At 39.8% G+C, this 16,792-nt stretch overlaps 1 protein-coding gene across 1 annotated transcript in view; it reads right to left on the reverse strand.

The window, feature by feature from the left end:
• pld2 (phospholipase D2) overlaps positions 1-16,792 on the reverse strand; it is a 66,711-nt gene that overhangs the window by 1,015 nt on the left and 48,904 nt on the right. Inside the window, exons 16-22 of the mRNA XM_062047866.1 lie at positions 10,853-10,966; positions 9,169-9,273; positions 8,727-8,815; positions 8,447-8,560; positions 3,490-3,536; positions 3,108-3,242; positions 1,925-2,078 (exon numbers count right to left, since the gene is read on the reverse strand). Of these exons, the coding sequence (XP_061903850.1) occupies positions 1,925-2,078; positions 3,108-3,242; positions 3,490-3,536; positions 8,447-8,560; positions 8,727-8,815; positions 9,169-9,273; positions 10,853-10,966 (758 nt within the window). The remainder of the gene's footprint in view (positions 1-1,924; positions 2,079-3,107; positions 3,243-3,489; positions 3,537-8,446; positions 8,561-8,726; positions 8,816-9,168; positions 9,274-10,852; positions 10,967-16,792) is intronic.

Below are 16,792 nucleotides of genomic sequence, written 5' to 3' on the forward strand. Positions count from 1 at the left end.
TCCCTGGCCCCCTGTGGCCTGCACTCACACTTCAGGCAATTTTATAAGCTCGAGAAATTGTTTCTATTGGGCATTGTACTTGTTAGGGCCCAAGCAGCGGGGCAAACATTGCAGGTGCAATGCAGAGCACCGCAAGGGCCCCATTGAAATTGCAGTGTTTTTTATTATTATAATAATTATATGGGTTTTGATGCCTTTTTGAGGACATTGCCAAGCACGAAAAGTCGCCAAATTTTGCAAACGCGTCAGGTTTGGCGAACATTTTTAAATTTTTTAAATTGTTTTTACAGAAACATTTTTTTTACCTATCGCATGTTTTTATGTTAATACATGTAAGTATTTTGTTTGTTTTTCCAATTGTGGTGTGTTGTGGCTGTTTTTGTTGTTGTTATATGTATTTCTGTAATTTTGTTTTGCTGTCCTCTTGGCCAGGTCACTCTTGGAAAATAGATTTTAATCGTAATTAACTTGTTTTCACCTGGTTAAATAAAGGATAGTGATTGACTGACTAAAACACATGTCTGTTAGCCTAAACCAAGAGAAGTGTGCACAGACATGTCCTATTTTTTTTCTATTTGTATTCAGTGCGGCCACCGCTGCTGCTCACTGCTCCCCTCACCTCCCAGGGGGTGATCATGAGTGATGGGTCAAATGCAGAGAATAATTTCGCCACACCTAGTGTGTGTGTGACAATCATTGGTACTTTAACTTTAACTTAATATACATTTTATACACGCATCTTGTGCATTTGATACTTATTATTGTGTGAATGTTGAAAAGCATCACATTTTCAATATTGTTTATAACCTAAACTACTTTGTGCCACAATAAAAAACAGAGTACATCACTAGCCAAACAATTCCCACCAATAGAGTATACCTGTATATTTGTGGGAAATGTACATTAAAAATATTCTCCTCCAATCTAACTGCTGCTACTGATTGTTTCCATGATAAAAACGAGTTACCACTGTTTTACTTCTGAAAAGTACAATATAACAACAAGAGTTTTCTAAAAAGCTCTGAGAGAAACAACACAGAACACTGGCTTATTTCAAAAAGCCACAAATCCATATATGTTGTACATAGGTTATACACTACCGTTCAAAAGTTTGGGGTCACGTTGAAATGTCCTTATTTTTGAAGGAAAAGCACTGTACTTTTCAATGAAGATAACTTTAAACTAGTCTTAACTTTAAAGAAATACACTCTATACATTGCTAATGTGGTAAATGACTATTCTAGCTGCAAATGTCTGGTTTTTGGTGCAATATCTACATAGGTGTATAGAGGCCCATTTCCAGCAACTATCACTCCAGTGTTCTAATGGTACAATGCGTTTGCTCATTGGCTCAGAAGGCTAATTGATGATTAGAAAACCCTTGTGCAATCATGTTCACACATCTGAAAACAGTTTAGCTCGTTACAGAAGCTACAAAACTGACCTTCCTTTGAGCAGATTGAGTTTCTGGAGCATCACATTTGTGGGGTCAATTAAACGCTCAAAATGGCCAGAAAAAGAGAACTTTCATCTGAAACTCAACAGTCTATTCTTGTTCTTAGAAATGAAGGCTATTCCACAAAATTGTTTGGGTGACCCCAAACTATTGAACGGTAGTGTAAATGTGTTTGAGAGCATGCCAAGTTAATATAAATGCGAGCACGATAACCAGGAAATGGTGGTGCAGAAAAGAGAAACTACCTACCACACATACAGAAAAGAAAAACCCAAATAACAAGCCCCAAAAAACGCAACCCGCGACTACTATAATTGTAAGTAAATTTGGAAAAATCGAGACGCCAAAGTCGGTTATAATAAGCGGACTTGGCAACACTGTCCTCAAGTGTCAATGACATGCTTCTAAATTAGAAAATCATCATATTGGTTTTAGGGAAAAACATATGACAACATAGTCGTTACTGACCTGAAACACTCTTTGCGCAGAGCAAGCGCAAGAGGTCCTGCTTCGTACTCCTCCCCTCCCATTATGGACGGGATTCTGTCTTCATCTTCCACAAACACCGCCAGCTCACTGTCTCGGCTACCCAGCATGCTGCGATCGTTGATGTTGGCCGATCCTGGGATCAAAAATGGGTACAAGCTCTTTGTTTTTTGTAACACGGTTACTTCCATAAAAAATGTTCTACTGTATTCATTTTAAAAGACTGGACTGTTTTCCCTTTTTTTAAATGTATTTATTTGTAAACCTTTTTTTTTCCCTCTATGTCTTTTTGAGTGTTTTATTTTTGTTTTGTTTTGTTGGAAGGGAATGGGTGGTTGGGTGGGGAGAGAAAGGTTTCACTACAAACATTGAGGGGAAGACATATTAACAAATAGCAATACAAAGCATATAGGAAATACTTTTTCCAGAAATTTCCTGTATTTTTTTTTAAAGGTATAGATGTGCATATCACGTTTTTAAAAATGATGTACAATGTGCAGTGGAAATGTAATTGTATGGTGTTATATATAATCCAATTCTAAATTGGGATGTGGTGGCTAAAAGAAATGGATCGCTATGACATAATTAAATAAAAGAAACAAGTCACACTCATAAACAAATAAGGGCACATCTCTGTTTGAACTTTGGTATGTAAATTTTGGATACATAAAGCTACCAAGTCAAATGATGTTAAGTAAAAAAAAATGTTACATTAAGCTTTATTATATTATATATGCTACCAAAAACTAGGATAGATGTAATGACATCAAAGTGTATTTTCATTCACAAATCACTGAAAATGTACAGAATGAGACCTTCAAAATTGTGCATAATATTGGAGCAGAGCCATCGCACATCGTACTCGAACTCAATGAAAGAACAAAATCTGCAGGTTGTTCATGAATTTTCTAAGCTCAAATATTATCAGCCCTGAAATATTGGACTTTTTCTACAAAATAACATGAATATGATGATACCATCAGATATTTTCTCCTATGCTGCTTTGAAAAGAGGACATGTTTGCTATGATATATTGTCAAGTATTAACAAACATTACAGCGCTTGACTCATTTGCTATTTTTAGTTATTTTTAACAAAGCATCTATGTGACGTCCCAAGGTCAGGGGGATACTGTGATTTAAAATGAGTTGGCGGTGAAACTCACCGATTATGTAGCAGCGGTCGTCAGCGATAAGGGTCTTGCTGTGAACGTAGATGAGTTCTGTCACAAGCGACTGGGAGAGTTCAGACTTTGTTCTCAGCCCACAGACTGTGATGTATTCTGTCCACCGGTCCTCCACTGGGCGGCACAACAGAATCACATTATTTATCTGACATAATATCCCATTCATTATACATACTGGGCTTGGAATGAATGTGAAGCAAGCAAAGAATGGAAATGGAGACAGAATGGGCAGATACCTAAGATCAGTGGCTTTGTTTAAAAAGACAACAGGAAAAGAAAGAAAAGAGAAACATGTTACAAGAGGACAGATGCGATTTAATGATTTGATGTGAATTATGAAGTTGGAACATAAATCACTTACATTCACTTAGTCTTGACAGGATGGAATGTTCCCCACGGCATATAGTCCTACAACAAAAGCAATAAAAATTGTGTACTAAAGGAAATACATGCATGCATGTCTTGATAAAAAGGGACTTATGATGATTTTAGTCTTCAGTTAAAACACTTCCTTGAGGTCTAGATCAGCGGATCTAAAACTTTTTTCACCAAGTACCACCTAAAAAAAAGTTGGTCTCCAAGTACCACCAAAATGACCAACATTCCCAGTTCCCCGCCATCGGTGATGGTGGGGAACTGCACGAGATGGCGGGGGTCCACGCGGCCTCTCCCCGGTCCATGACGGTCGAGGACGCGGCATACACTGGATTTAGAGGCGCCTTTACAAAAACATTTTCGTTGTTCTCTTTGTCTTCAAAAAAGCCCGCCAAAAGGAAATTCACCCCCAGCAACCCTACCTGGCATCCCCCTCTCCCCCTCTCCAACTCCGCCCCTCCCCCTCCACCTGGAGGAAGAACAATATGCCTCTCTCTCTCTCTCTCTCCTTTCTCTTCCTTCTGTTCTTCAACTTCAACAGCAATAATAACCAACAACTTTTCTGGTCAGTACCACAACACAGCGGACTCTGATTCCCTTTTTGGTTCCAGTGGACTACACATCATCCACCTTAATGTGAACAGCCTCTCTGGAGCCAAACTCGACCAAATCAGAGAAATGTTCCTCAACACGAAGGTAAAAATCTTGTGTTTCTCTGAAACCAAATTTGATCAAAGTATTTCTGACTCACAGATAGAAATAGAAAACTTTTCGGTTATCAGAAAGGACAGGAATAAACACGGTGGGGGCGTTTGTATGTATATTCACCAAGATATTAAATACATAACTCGCACTGATCTTAACCACAATGACCTGGAATCTGTGTGGGCGGAAATCTAATTTAAAAACGCTAAGCCGGTACTAATAGGGACTGTTTATAGACCCCCTAATCAGAGTGATTTCTATGGGGTTTTGGAAGAATGCTTGGCGGGGACAGACAACGTGGAGAAAATTATAACTGGGGATCTGAACACAGATATTCAACGCAAAGATGCGCCTGTCTTCAGATCCTTCAGCAAGTTTTGTAATCTGCACGGTCTTTCCCAGCTAATAGCGCTACCTACAAGGGTGTGTGATTCCACCCAATCAACCATAGATCTCATTCTCACTTCAGACCGGCCTAAAATAAAAAATAGTGGGGTCATGATCTGTGGTCTTAGCGACCACTATCTAACCTTCTGCACCCGCAAAATAGCTAAACCTAAACTAAAGCCAATGGCCACATAACAGCCCAATCCAGATCCCTCCAAAAATACTCCAATGACAATTTCAATTTAAAATTAGATGAGTGGGACTGTTCCCCTGTGCTCGCGAGCAACCTGGTCGATGTTGCTTGGGATCGCTTCAAAACGGCGTTCCTAAAGATACTAAATGACATGGCTCCCGTGAAAACAGTCAGGATCAAAGCCCGCTCGGAACCATGGATGAATCCGGACCTATTAGCTGCCATAAAAGACAGAGACAGGAAATACTCTGAATACCAAAAATGTAAAACAGAAGTAGATAAACAACCCAATAATATCAACCTCAAATTACTCCTTTGAACTCTCAAAAAGCAATGCAATAAATTAAGACATAAGTCAACCAACCTGAATAAATCCTTTAAAAAAAATTACATTAACGACAAAATAGAGGAAAACACAAATAAGCCACGTGAGCTCTGGAAAATTCTCAACAACCAGCTTCCTGGTTGCAGCCAGAAACTTAAAACAAGACTCACCAACATCAGCATCAAGGAGGGTGACTCCCTCATTACAGACAAAATGGAGGTAGCTAGCAGACTTAACATCTTTTTCACCAGCATAGCCGCAACCCTTGTCAACAAGCTGTCCCACCACTCTGGTCGCTTTGGTGTAGAACACATTAAAGCCTTCTACAGAAAGCTAGGAGTATCCAACGATGATTTCAAATTAGAAATGGTCACAGCTGATGAGGTGTTTAAAAAATTGAGCGCGCTCCACCCTAACGAGGCCACCGGCCTTGATAATATTCCCTCCAGATTCCTCAGGGACTCTGCCTCCATCATTGCCCCGATCATCACGCACATAATAAACCTATCAATTACACAAGGCCAAGTACCAAAAGATTTTAAGATAGCAAGAGTAACTCCCCTCTTTAAAAAAGGAAGCAAATTGGAACCTGGCAACTACCGACCCGTTTCTATTCTCAGTTCCATTTCGAAAGTAATGGAAAAAATTGTTTATGAACAGGTCGATAGTTACCTTGCCACTACTAAAATCACGTACAAATTCCAATCCGGCTTCAGAACTAACCAATCCACTGACACATGCCTTCTCTATCTGACCGACCACATCAAACATGAGGTGGACGCGGGCAAATACTGTGGCATGGTCATGCTGGACCTTCAGAAGGCCTTTGACACTGTTAACCACGCTATACTGTTGGATAAGCTCAGAGCAATCGGATTGAACAAAAACTCATGAAGCAGGATGCAATCTTACTTGGAGGGGAGGGAGCAGGTGGTAGAGGTGAACGGCACCGTGTCCCCCTCCTCCTCTCGGTGAGCTGTGGAGTCCCCCAAGGCAGTATATTGGGACGTTTACTGTTCCTAATATACATAAACGACATGTCATCGGCATACGACTGTGAATTGTTTTTGTTTGCGGATGACTCTGCCTTGCTGGTATCCGGCAAGGACAAGTCACAGGTGGAGAAAATCCTCAGTGCTGAGCTCTGTAGAACTTGCACCTGGCTCGCTGACAACAAGCTATCCATACACTTGGGTAAAACAGAATCCATCCTGTTTGGGTCCCACATCAACCTCAAGAAAGTCAATGACTTCACCATAAAAGTGGGTGACATTGTTATCACCAGGAAATATGAGGTCACCTACCTAGGTTCCATTCTAGAGGCTAACCTTTCCTGTGATAAAATGGCAACCAAGGTAATCAAAAAGGTTAACCAACGAACGAGATTTCTCTACAGAATCTCCTCTCTGGTCAACAAAAGCACCTTGAGGATTCTGGCGGGAACTCTCGTTCAACCCTTTTTCGATTACGCATGCACCTCCTGGTACACTAGCACCTCCAAAACCCTCAAATCTAAACTCCAAACATCTCAGAACAAGCTAGTCAGGTTACTGCTAGACCTCCACCCCAGATCCCACCTCACTCCTGCCCACTTCTCTAAAGTGGGCTGGCTCAAGGTGGAGGACAGAGTTAAACAACTAGCACTGAGCCTAGTCTATAAAATCCGCTACACCTCCCTGATACCGAAGTACATGTCAAACTACTTCCTTAACGTAAATGACCGCCATAACCACAACACCAGGGGGAGCTCCACTAACCACGTTAAACCCAGATTCCGAACTAACAAAGGTCTTAACTCATTCTCTTTCTATGCCACATCAATGTGGAATGCGCTCCCAACAGGTATAAAAGAAAGGGCATCTCTATCCTCCTTCAAATCCGCAATAAAAGTTCACCTCCAGGCAGCTACAACCCTAAACTAACACCCTCCCCGGATTGCTAAAAATCAAATGTAAACAATCAAATGCAGATACTTTCTCCTATGCCTTCTGATCTCTCTCTCTCTCTCTCTCTCTCTCTCTCTCTCTCTCTCTCTCTCTATGTCTACTACTTGATGTCCATATCCTACCCCCCACCCCCCCCCACCCCCCTCCACACCCCTGATTGTAAATAATGTAAATAATTCAATGTGATTATCTTGTGTGATGACTGTATTATGATGGTAGTATATATGATAGTATATATCTGTATCATGAATCAATTTAAGTGGACCCCGACTTAAACAAGTTGAAAAACTTATTCGGGTGTTACCATTTAGTGGTCAATTGTACGGAATATGTACTTCACTGTGCAACCTACTTATAAAAGTCTCAATCAATCAATCAAATTAAAACACAGTAGCTTAGTAGACCTAAGTTTTCATTAAAATAAAGACAGAGGTTTTATTTAACAATTATATTTATTATTTGTGGCCACATTACACACAGTTTAAACAGTAATACTGTGTTGGAATATAGGAAAAAAAAACAGTGTACTTTAATTAAGTGATTCTTTGGCGTACCACTAGATAGAGCTTGAGAATCACTGGCCTAGATAATATGTATTGGATATGCTTTAGTGTAAATTCTACTCCACAGTCAATTGTATAACCCATGTTGTGCGTCTGTCTGCAAGGTGTTTGTTTTTGGTGGCGTTCCCAGATTGCAAATGAAACCACGCCCCACCCTCCCTAAAAGTTTTATGATGTCTCTTTTGAAAATATACACTGTTTAAATAAATATATTGAAGCTGTCACCGCGATACCTTTCCAGACATGGTCAAATATAAACTTCAGAAACATTAAAAAGATTCACCTGGTCACAAAATTACATTATGCACATTCCACGATTAGATGAAAATAATATTTATTCTACTGATTTTTTTGTGTTTCCTAATAGCGTGAGAAGAAACGGCAGGGGCGACTCCCCCTTTGGCTGAGAGGTTGACTTAAAGCGGTCAGATTTTTTTTAAATATTTAAAACACTTCCTTGTGGTCTACATAACAAGTAATGGTGGTGCTTTGATCAAAATTTTTCATAGATTTTGTGTTACAGATCATCTTCAAGCCACTTTCTGCCTGTTTCTTCAGAAGGTGATGTTTTGTGGGCGGTCTTATTAATATGCATAAGCTCTCCTTACGTGCCTAAACCCTCTTCCAGGTGAAGCCCCCTACTACTAAATCTTCACCTCGTCAGCTATGTTGTAGTTTTTGGCGCTTACATATTGAGTCTACTAAGAGATATAAAATAAAACTATGGGCTACTTTTTATTTGAAATGGCAACAGCGGAGAATAACAGAAAAAGAAAAATAAGGACCCTATTGACTACAACTAAATAAAAATGGCTGACTCTTACCTGTAAGTGAAGTGAAGAATGGCTTGAATGGCATTTCCTCCTCCAGTACGGATGTCTCCTTCAAATCCAGGTAACAAAGGGATTACCACATACACTCTATACTTCTTTTGCTCTCTGTTAAGAAAAAAACCAACAACAAACATTCTCTATTATAATTTTTTATATTATTATTGGAGTAACACTACATTCATTCAAATGGTTTTGTATTGTGTGATTTGTTCACATCCTTCCTTATTGTGTAAATATTATTTGTATGAAAGTAAAAAAAAGAGTGCCACACCTGTAAGCCCGCAGGATTCGGTTCACAATGGCATCCCCGATCCCATTATAGACCGTCTTATCATCGGCACAGCTGATGAAGAACTGGTTCTAATGGCGAAAAAAAAAGCAGATGGTGGCTCAGTATGAGGCGAGGGCTTAAACAGGTAGCTCCTGCCAGGGAAGGAGGGTGGGGTTGCATTCATACTCATCAAACCTCATGAATAGAATTGCAGTGTGTCACCTGCATGAAACTAATGAGTAGTGAGAAGAACGCTGCACTGCAAACCAGCACAAAACACTTACACTTAAAATAAGGCCAATTAGCAGTTAAATAAAAAAGGGTCTTCTAGTTTGATGAAGTCAAAATGCATACTGTATTGCTTTGGTAAACAAGTTAACACATCAATAAAAAGACCAGATACACATTCCTATTGTCGATTTACAAGCCATTCCTTCATTACCTCGATGTAGATGTAGTGCTGACTGTTTTCGATGGTGTGGACGTAGGCATTGAGGATCGAATTCTCACAAGTTCCAGTCGACCAACGATCTGCAGAACGTAACACCTGGAAAAATAACGTGGAATCGTCCTAATATATTCTAAGCACAATTTAATTGATTGTTGCTTATTTCCTACTGTATATGTGCCTATTTTCCACCAGAATTAAGTCTACACTAAGGAGAACTAAGATTTAAGTCTATACATTACTTTCTTCCAGTGTAGTTTAGTTAGTAGGTGCACAAACAAGGAAGCAGATGTAATACAGCTCAATGTCACTGTTACTGAATCCTGCAAAGAGGAGAAACCAAACCCGCTACCTGTGCCTGATACTTGAAAGAACGCTGCAGGACAATGAGGTTTAAGTTACAAGATCGACACACGGTCAACCGCCTCTTCTTTTAGTCCTAACCCTCTAATTTTAAAGACGCCCCTTGAGCTTGTAATTTGATCAATACTAGAAGTAGATTAGGTTTAGCAAATGTGACACTTCCACTTGTTTATCTATGGCTTCGTAGAACACCTTTGTTAAGTTTATTTTAGAGCTATTCCCTATGCGCGGTGCATGGTAACTAGGGCTGCGAATCTTTGGGTGTCCCACGATTCGATTCAATATCGATTCTTGGGGTCACGATTCGATTCAAAATAGATTTTTTTCGATTCAACGCGATTCTCGATTCAAAAACGATTCTCTATTCATTCAATACATAGGATTTCAGCAGGATCTACCCCAGTCTGTAGTAGATTTTTGTAAAAAGCTTTTATAATTGTAAAGGACAATGTTTTATCAACTGATTGCAATAATGTAAATTTGTTTGAACTATTAAATGAACCAAAAATATGACTTATTTTATCTTTGTGAAAAAATTGGACACAGTGTGTTGTCATGCTTATGAGATGCGATACAAGTGTAAGCCACTGTGACACTATTGTTTATTTTTTTTATTTTTATAAATGTCTAAAGATAATGTCAATGAGGGATTTTTAATCACTGCTATGTTGAAATTGTAACTAATATTGATACTGTTGTTGATAATATTCATTTTTGTTTCACTACTTTTGGTTTGTTCTGTGTCATGTTTGTGTCTCCTCTCAATTGCTCTGTTTATTGCAGTTCTGAGTGTTGCTGGGTCGGGTTTCGTTTTGGAATTGGATTGCAATGTTATGGTATTGCTGTGTATTGTTTTGTTGGATTGATTAATTAAAAAATTTAAATAAAAATAAAAAATAAATTAAAAAAATAAATAATTTTTTTAAAAAAAATCGATTTAAAAAAAATGAGAATCGATTCTGAATTGCACAACGTGAGAATGGCGATTCGAATTCGAATCGATTTTTTCCCACACCCCTAATGGTAACCCTGACTTGCACAATAGTACTAACAAAGTGTGGGAACAAGCTTCAACTCACTACATAGGCATAAGAGAATGTATGCATAGGATGAAGTGTGGATTTGTGAGGGCTTAAAAAACACAATACAAAAACAACTGAACCCGGTGCTGCTGAAAAGTTTCATGTAAGTAAGGAACGGAAGAAGAGGCGCTTTCATAGTTCCACAGAAGCATATCTCTACTGATCTACTGAGAAGTCCTCCAAATTCCATCAAATTTTGTGACCTCATCTAGTGTGTGAGCAAATACGAGTACCTGTACTTTGGCTTTCTGGGACCCAGGAACAGTGAATGTGAGTCTGTCAGCAGTACAATGAGATTTAGGGAGAAGGTAAGGGTAGAAATCGTCTTTGTACTTGTTTTTGAAGATCTAGAAAGACAAAGCAAATGACAGCCAGATCATTACCGACCGCCCTCTTAAAATCAACATCCTGTTATCTTGTAAAATAATAACAATTATCCATGAACCCGATAAGGTCCAGCGGGATAAAAATAAAAATAAGTGGATGCGATGGATGTTTGATACTAAATATTTATGGCCGACTCCTGGCATGATTCTGGCAACCGGTCACTTCAGTAGCTGATCATCCCCATGGTCGTCGTGTTTTGCCGGTGTTTGCTTGTTTCTACTTTGAGAGACTGAATTGTCTCATGGATACAATCCTCCTTTGTTTCTGCTGAACTCCTTTTCAGTGATGAGTCAACATGTCCTTTGTCATAGTTTTAGTCCGGTTTAGCGGTATCGTGGCCGCGTCCATTCAAAAGGAGATAGAGATAATTGCTTTTTTAGCATTGCTTTGAACTCCGTCATTGTGACAGATTTATAGCCGTATTTGTAAAACGTATTATTAAGTTCATATAGTAGCCAAACATTTTCCCTTAAGATATAGTCTCTAAAAATATTATTTTTTCATAGTTTTTGCCCATTTTATTGTGTTTTGTTTACTTTTTCAATTAATGCCAAAGCGGCTTAGAAGTTTTGAATTGGCGTCACCGCGGTAGGCCATATCCAACACTTTTCTTTTACCCTTGGACCTACCAACTAATTTTTTTATTGTATGATATAAACTTGGGATACTACCTGGAATATAAACACTTGACTATTGAACATATTAGATTGAACTGAATTGTAGTTTTTTATGTAGTCTTTTTGTTTATTTTTCAAACGTAATTATTAATAGTCAATACAAATCATTACATAACTTATAAAATATTATTAAATAATTTTCAAAGCTAGTGCATAAAAAATATTGTTAAAATATTAAAATATTTTTATTATTTACTTACTTTATTTTATTTAATTATTTGTATTTGTTATTTTTAATTTAATTTGTATTTCATTTTATTATTATTATTTTTTATTTTTTTATTTTATTTTTTTAAATTATTATTTATTTGTGTGTGGCGTCGCGCGGGTCTCGCTTCCTGTTGGGTGGGGTCCGTGCCCGTGTGGCCCGACCTTGCGCTGTGGGGTCTCTGTTGGCGACTTGATGTGGTGGCGGCGCGGCGCCCGTGTCTGGTCTGGATACTGTGTCTCGGTTGTTTGGGCGGTGGTGTGTTTGTGCGGGTTTGGGTTGGGGTGGTGGGGTCTTTTGGCGGGGGGGGGGGGGTGTTTTCTCTTGTTTGCGTGTTGGCGTTTGGGCTTGCTGGCGGGCTGGCGCTGGCTGGTATCTGTGATCCTGTTGGCGTGTGGTTGCCGGTCGCGGTTTTTTTTTTTGATCGCTTTGATTTGATTGGGTGGTGCTGGCTGTCTGTGGGTGTTGTGGCTGCTGTTTCTGCTGCCGTTTGTTTGTGGTGTGGGCGCCCGTGGCTGCGGGGTCTGGTGCAGGGGGGTGGCTGATGTTGTGACTGGTGGCAGCGCGCGCGCGTGGTGGTTGTCGGGGCTGACAAACTGTGTATATGTATGTGTATGTGTGTGTGTGTATGTATGTATGTATGTATGTATATATATGTGTATGTGTATGCATGTGTATGTGTGTGTATGTGTACATGTTTATGTGTATGTATATATATATGTATGTATATTTCTGGGGGTACGTTCTGGGCCTGCCTGTCGGGTGGGGGTCGGCGCCTCAGGCTACTGCATCCGGACTGCGTGTCTGGAGCTCCTGGGTCCCGCCGTCCATCCCTTCCGGGTGCCCGTCTTGGTTGGGGCCTGCTGGGTCTGGTCCCTGCGTCTACTGTGGTGGCTTGGTGCTGCAGGGTATTCCGAGGTGCTGCGAGTCGGCCAGTTGTTGGGGTAGCGACCTTGTGTGTCAGCATGTCTGTGATCTTCTTTTAATTCTTTTTTTATTTATTTATTTATTTATTTTTTTTATAAATAGATTTAATTATTTATTTATTTATTTTTTTCCCCTTTTTTAAAAAAAATATATTTTATTAATATTATTATTATTATTATTATTATGTATTTATTTATTTTATTTATTTATTCCCCTACCTCAGGGGGGAGAGGACTCGGCGGGGCGGTTGCTGGTTGTTCCATCTCCATCGTTGGGGTCCCTGCGGGTGGGGTGGGTGGTTCCTGTGGCCCCGTGCTGGGTGGTCCTGTGGCGGCCGGCTTGGGTGGGGTGGCCGTGGGCTGGCCTCGCCGCGCTCTCCGGGGGTGGGGGGGGCTCGTGGGGGCCCTGTTGCCGGTGGGGCGGGGGCGGTCTTCCCGTCCGGTTGCGGGGGGTCTCCGGGCCCCTCGGGCGGGGCGTCCCGCCTTTCTGTCCTTGTGGGGTGTGGTCTCTCGCTGGCTTGGGGTCTGGCTTCCCCCTGTTTTTCTCGTGCCTTGTCCTCTGCCGGGTGCGTCTGTCTGCGGCCTGCTGCTGGCCCTTGTGGGCGGCACGGTGGGCCAGGCTCTGGGGTTCCTGTCGCTGTCCGGCTTGGCTGCGTGGGGGCGGTGGCCCCTGGTTCCCTGGGCACCACACCTACTGTTTGTGGGATGGGTTCTCGGGGAGGCTGGGGCCGTACTCTGGCTCCCGCACACACTGGGAGTCAAATGTATTGTACATGCAAATTCACATATACTCACACACATACATACAGACATACATAGGTACCTACGCTCCCACATACATATACAAATAAATACAGTACATATTTACACACTCAAAGTTCGTACATCCACACGCACATTCATTATACAAACATACTGTATACCAGACCTGGGCATTATACGGCCCGCGGGCCGCATCCGGCCCTTTGCGCATCCCTGTCCGGCCCGCGTGAGGCCAATCATAAATTACAAAATAAATTTCAAAAAGTATCTATGTCGAGTGTGCAATACAACGGTGCTGCTTTTGTTTTGAAAGGCGTTATTTGTATTACTTCCGTGTGGACGTATGCGCGTGTGCGATTGTGAGTGAATTGAACGGCGCAATTACAAATTACAAAATAAAGTTTAAAAAACATCTATGTCGTGCGCGCAATACAACTGTGCTGCTTTTATTTTGAAATGTGTTATTTATGCCGTATGTCCGGGGGGAACCTGTGAGTGAAGGTGCATAGAGACAAGTGATGAGACGCTAAAAAAAAGAAAAGTTGATGAGGAATGGCGTGTTTCCAACAAGACATGGACTGCCAAGTATTTCTTTACATAAATTAATGGTAAAGCCGTGTGCTTAATGTGTGGTACACAGGTTGCTGTGTTTAAATATCATTTTAATCGCCACTACACGAAGAAACACGAGGGAAAATACCGGAATGTGTCTGATGAAGCGCGCGCAAGGGAGGCTGATGCGTTGATGGTAAAACTGCAAACCCAACAAGGACTTTGTGCCATATTTCACACCCCCAGAGATGCAGCCGTCAGGACAAGTTTCGTCATTTCTCACAAAAGCGCCAGAAAAAGTAAGGCGTTTTCTGACGGAGAGTTTATTAAGGAGTGCTTACTGGACTTTGTTGCGCTGATAATGCCCGGAGACATGGACACTTTGGATGAGAGCTCTGATGCAGTCAATTAAAGAGACAACCACAGGTAATGACTTGTTCACAGAGGTAAATGCGTGTTGGGACAAGCTGGCAGGTGTGACAATCCAATCCACTTTATTTATATAGCACATTTAAACAACAAAATGTTTCCAAAGTGCTGCACAACAATATTACAAACAATATTCAAATATTATCCTTAGCTCCACCTATGACTGAATAAAAAGAAAAAACAATTACATATAAAACCAATATAAAAAACAATATAAAATAAATATGATTAAAAACTATTTTTAACAACAGATGGTTGTCCAAATCTGATGGGGAAAAATGTTGGATAATGCAGGATAAAGTGACCATCAAAAGCAATCTGCTTTTGTATAAAGTTAAGTTAGGTTAAATTAAATTATTATTATTATTATTAATTATTATTATTATTATCATCATTATTATTTATCTTACGGTATATCAAAAATAATATTGAGCAAAATTTAATTTAAATATTGTCGTGTGGCCCTCCAGCAGTGCTCGGGTTGCTTATGCGGCCCCCGGTGAAAATTAATTGCCCACCCCTGCTGTATACACATACTGTACATATACATTCACTGTAAAAACATACATATACACATACTGTACATATACATTCACTGTATAAACACACACATACACATACTACACATACATTCACTGTACAAACACACACATACATATACTGTACATATACATTCACTGTACAAACACACATTTACACATACTGTACATATACATTCACTGTTCAAACACACATACTGTATACACATACTGTACATATACATTCGCTGTACACACATATACACATACTGTACATATACATTCACTGTACAAGCACACATACACATACTGTACATATACAAGTACATATGCACACATACACTCATGCACATAATCACGTTTCATCAAACATATATTAACGTTGTTGCCCTAGGGTAAACTGGGTACAACACATGGCACACTGACAAAGCTTAACCTATTGTTACTATAACAATCTACAAGGTTAAGGTTGCTTCTCTTTCTTCCCCTCCATTTTTCTGCATTCTTTCGTATCTCAAGTTATCATTACGTATATGTATTGTTGCATTTGAACAATTGTATTGTTGATAATAAAGGTAAAGTACTGGTATTGTTTATTATCAATAGCACTATTTCTATTGGTATTCATATTGCTCCATTTTTAGTGTAATAATGCTCATTGTCATTTCTGTATTTTTTTTATTTTTTTTTTTTAATTTTCGCTAACTGCTTATTTGCTATTACTTTTACCATCATATTTGTACATGTCGTATTTGCTGATGTTGCTCTGTTATTGTTGTGTTTGCTGTTGTTGTTTTTGTCTCTCTGTCTAATCCCCCTCTTGTCCCCACAATTCCCCCCTCTGTCTTCCTTTTTCTCTCTTTCTATCCCCTCCTGCTCCGGCCCGGCTGCACCAAATGATAATATAAATACATTTAATAAAGTCAAAATACAAGTAAGGCAACAAGAGAAGTATCCTACACTTCTCTTTTGTAAAGTAAATCTGAACAGCCGATATGGGCATCTACATCTGCTATATGATTTGCCCGAGAAGCTGGGCAGGACATTATAAAAAAAATAAATAAATAAATAAAAAAAATATTGTGTAAAAGCTACGCACACACACACACAATTACACATTGTCATATATACATCCACACGCATCCACACATACGCACACACATACTGTACTTACAGACACACACACACACACACACACACACACACACACACACACACACGCACGCACACACGCACGCACGCACGCACACACACACGCACGCACGCACGCACGCACGCACGCACGCACGCACACACACAGAGACAGACAGACAGAGAGAGAGAGAGAGGGATGTTATGTTAGCTTTATCTCGTTACATTACGTTTTTTCTTCCACTCTTACAAGTGCTGTCAAATGAGGATTTTTTAAATTCGATTAATCACATTTTTTAATTGTGATCAATTATGATTAATCACAGTAAATTACTTGCTTGATTAATTTAAATAAACTTAAACAAATACCCCAATATTTTGACACAAATGCCTTTTATTGTCAAAAAGTCATACACAATTTTATTTATTTTTAAAATAAAATAAACATAGTTTGTTTGCTCAAAACTTTGTAGCAGTATCATCTAAAGTACCAACTGGGTGAATTTTGAAGCAAAATGTGTCACATAGTACACCAGTCAGAGTCTCCTCACTCATCTTTGCACTGGCTTTTGCATTGCCTTGA

The sequence above is a fragment of the Entelurus aequoreus genome, linkage group LG05 (genome assembly GCF_033978785.1).
Source record: "Entelurus aequoreus isolate RoL-2023_Sb linkage group LG05, RoL_Eaeq_v1.1, whole genome shotgun sequence".
In the NCBI taxonomy this organism is placed as follows: domain Eukaryota; kingdom Metazoa; phylum Chordata; class Actinopteri; order Syngnathiformes; family Syngnathidae; genus Entelurus; species Entelurus aequoreus.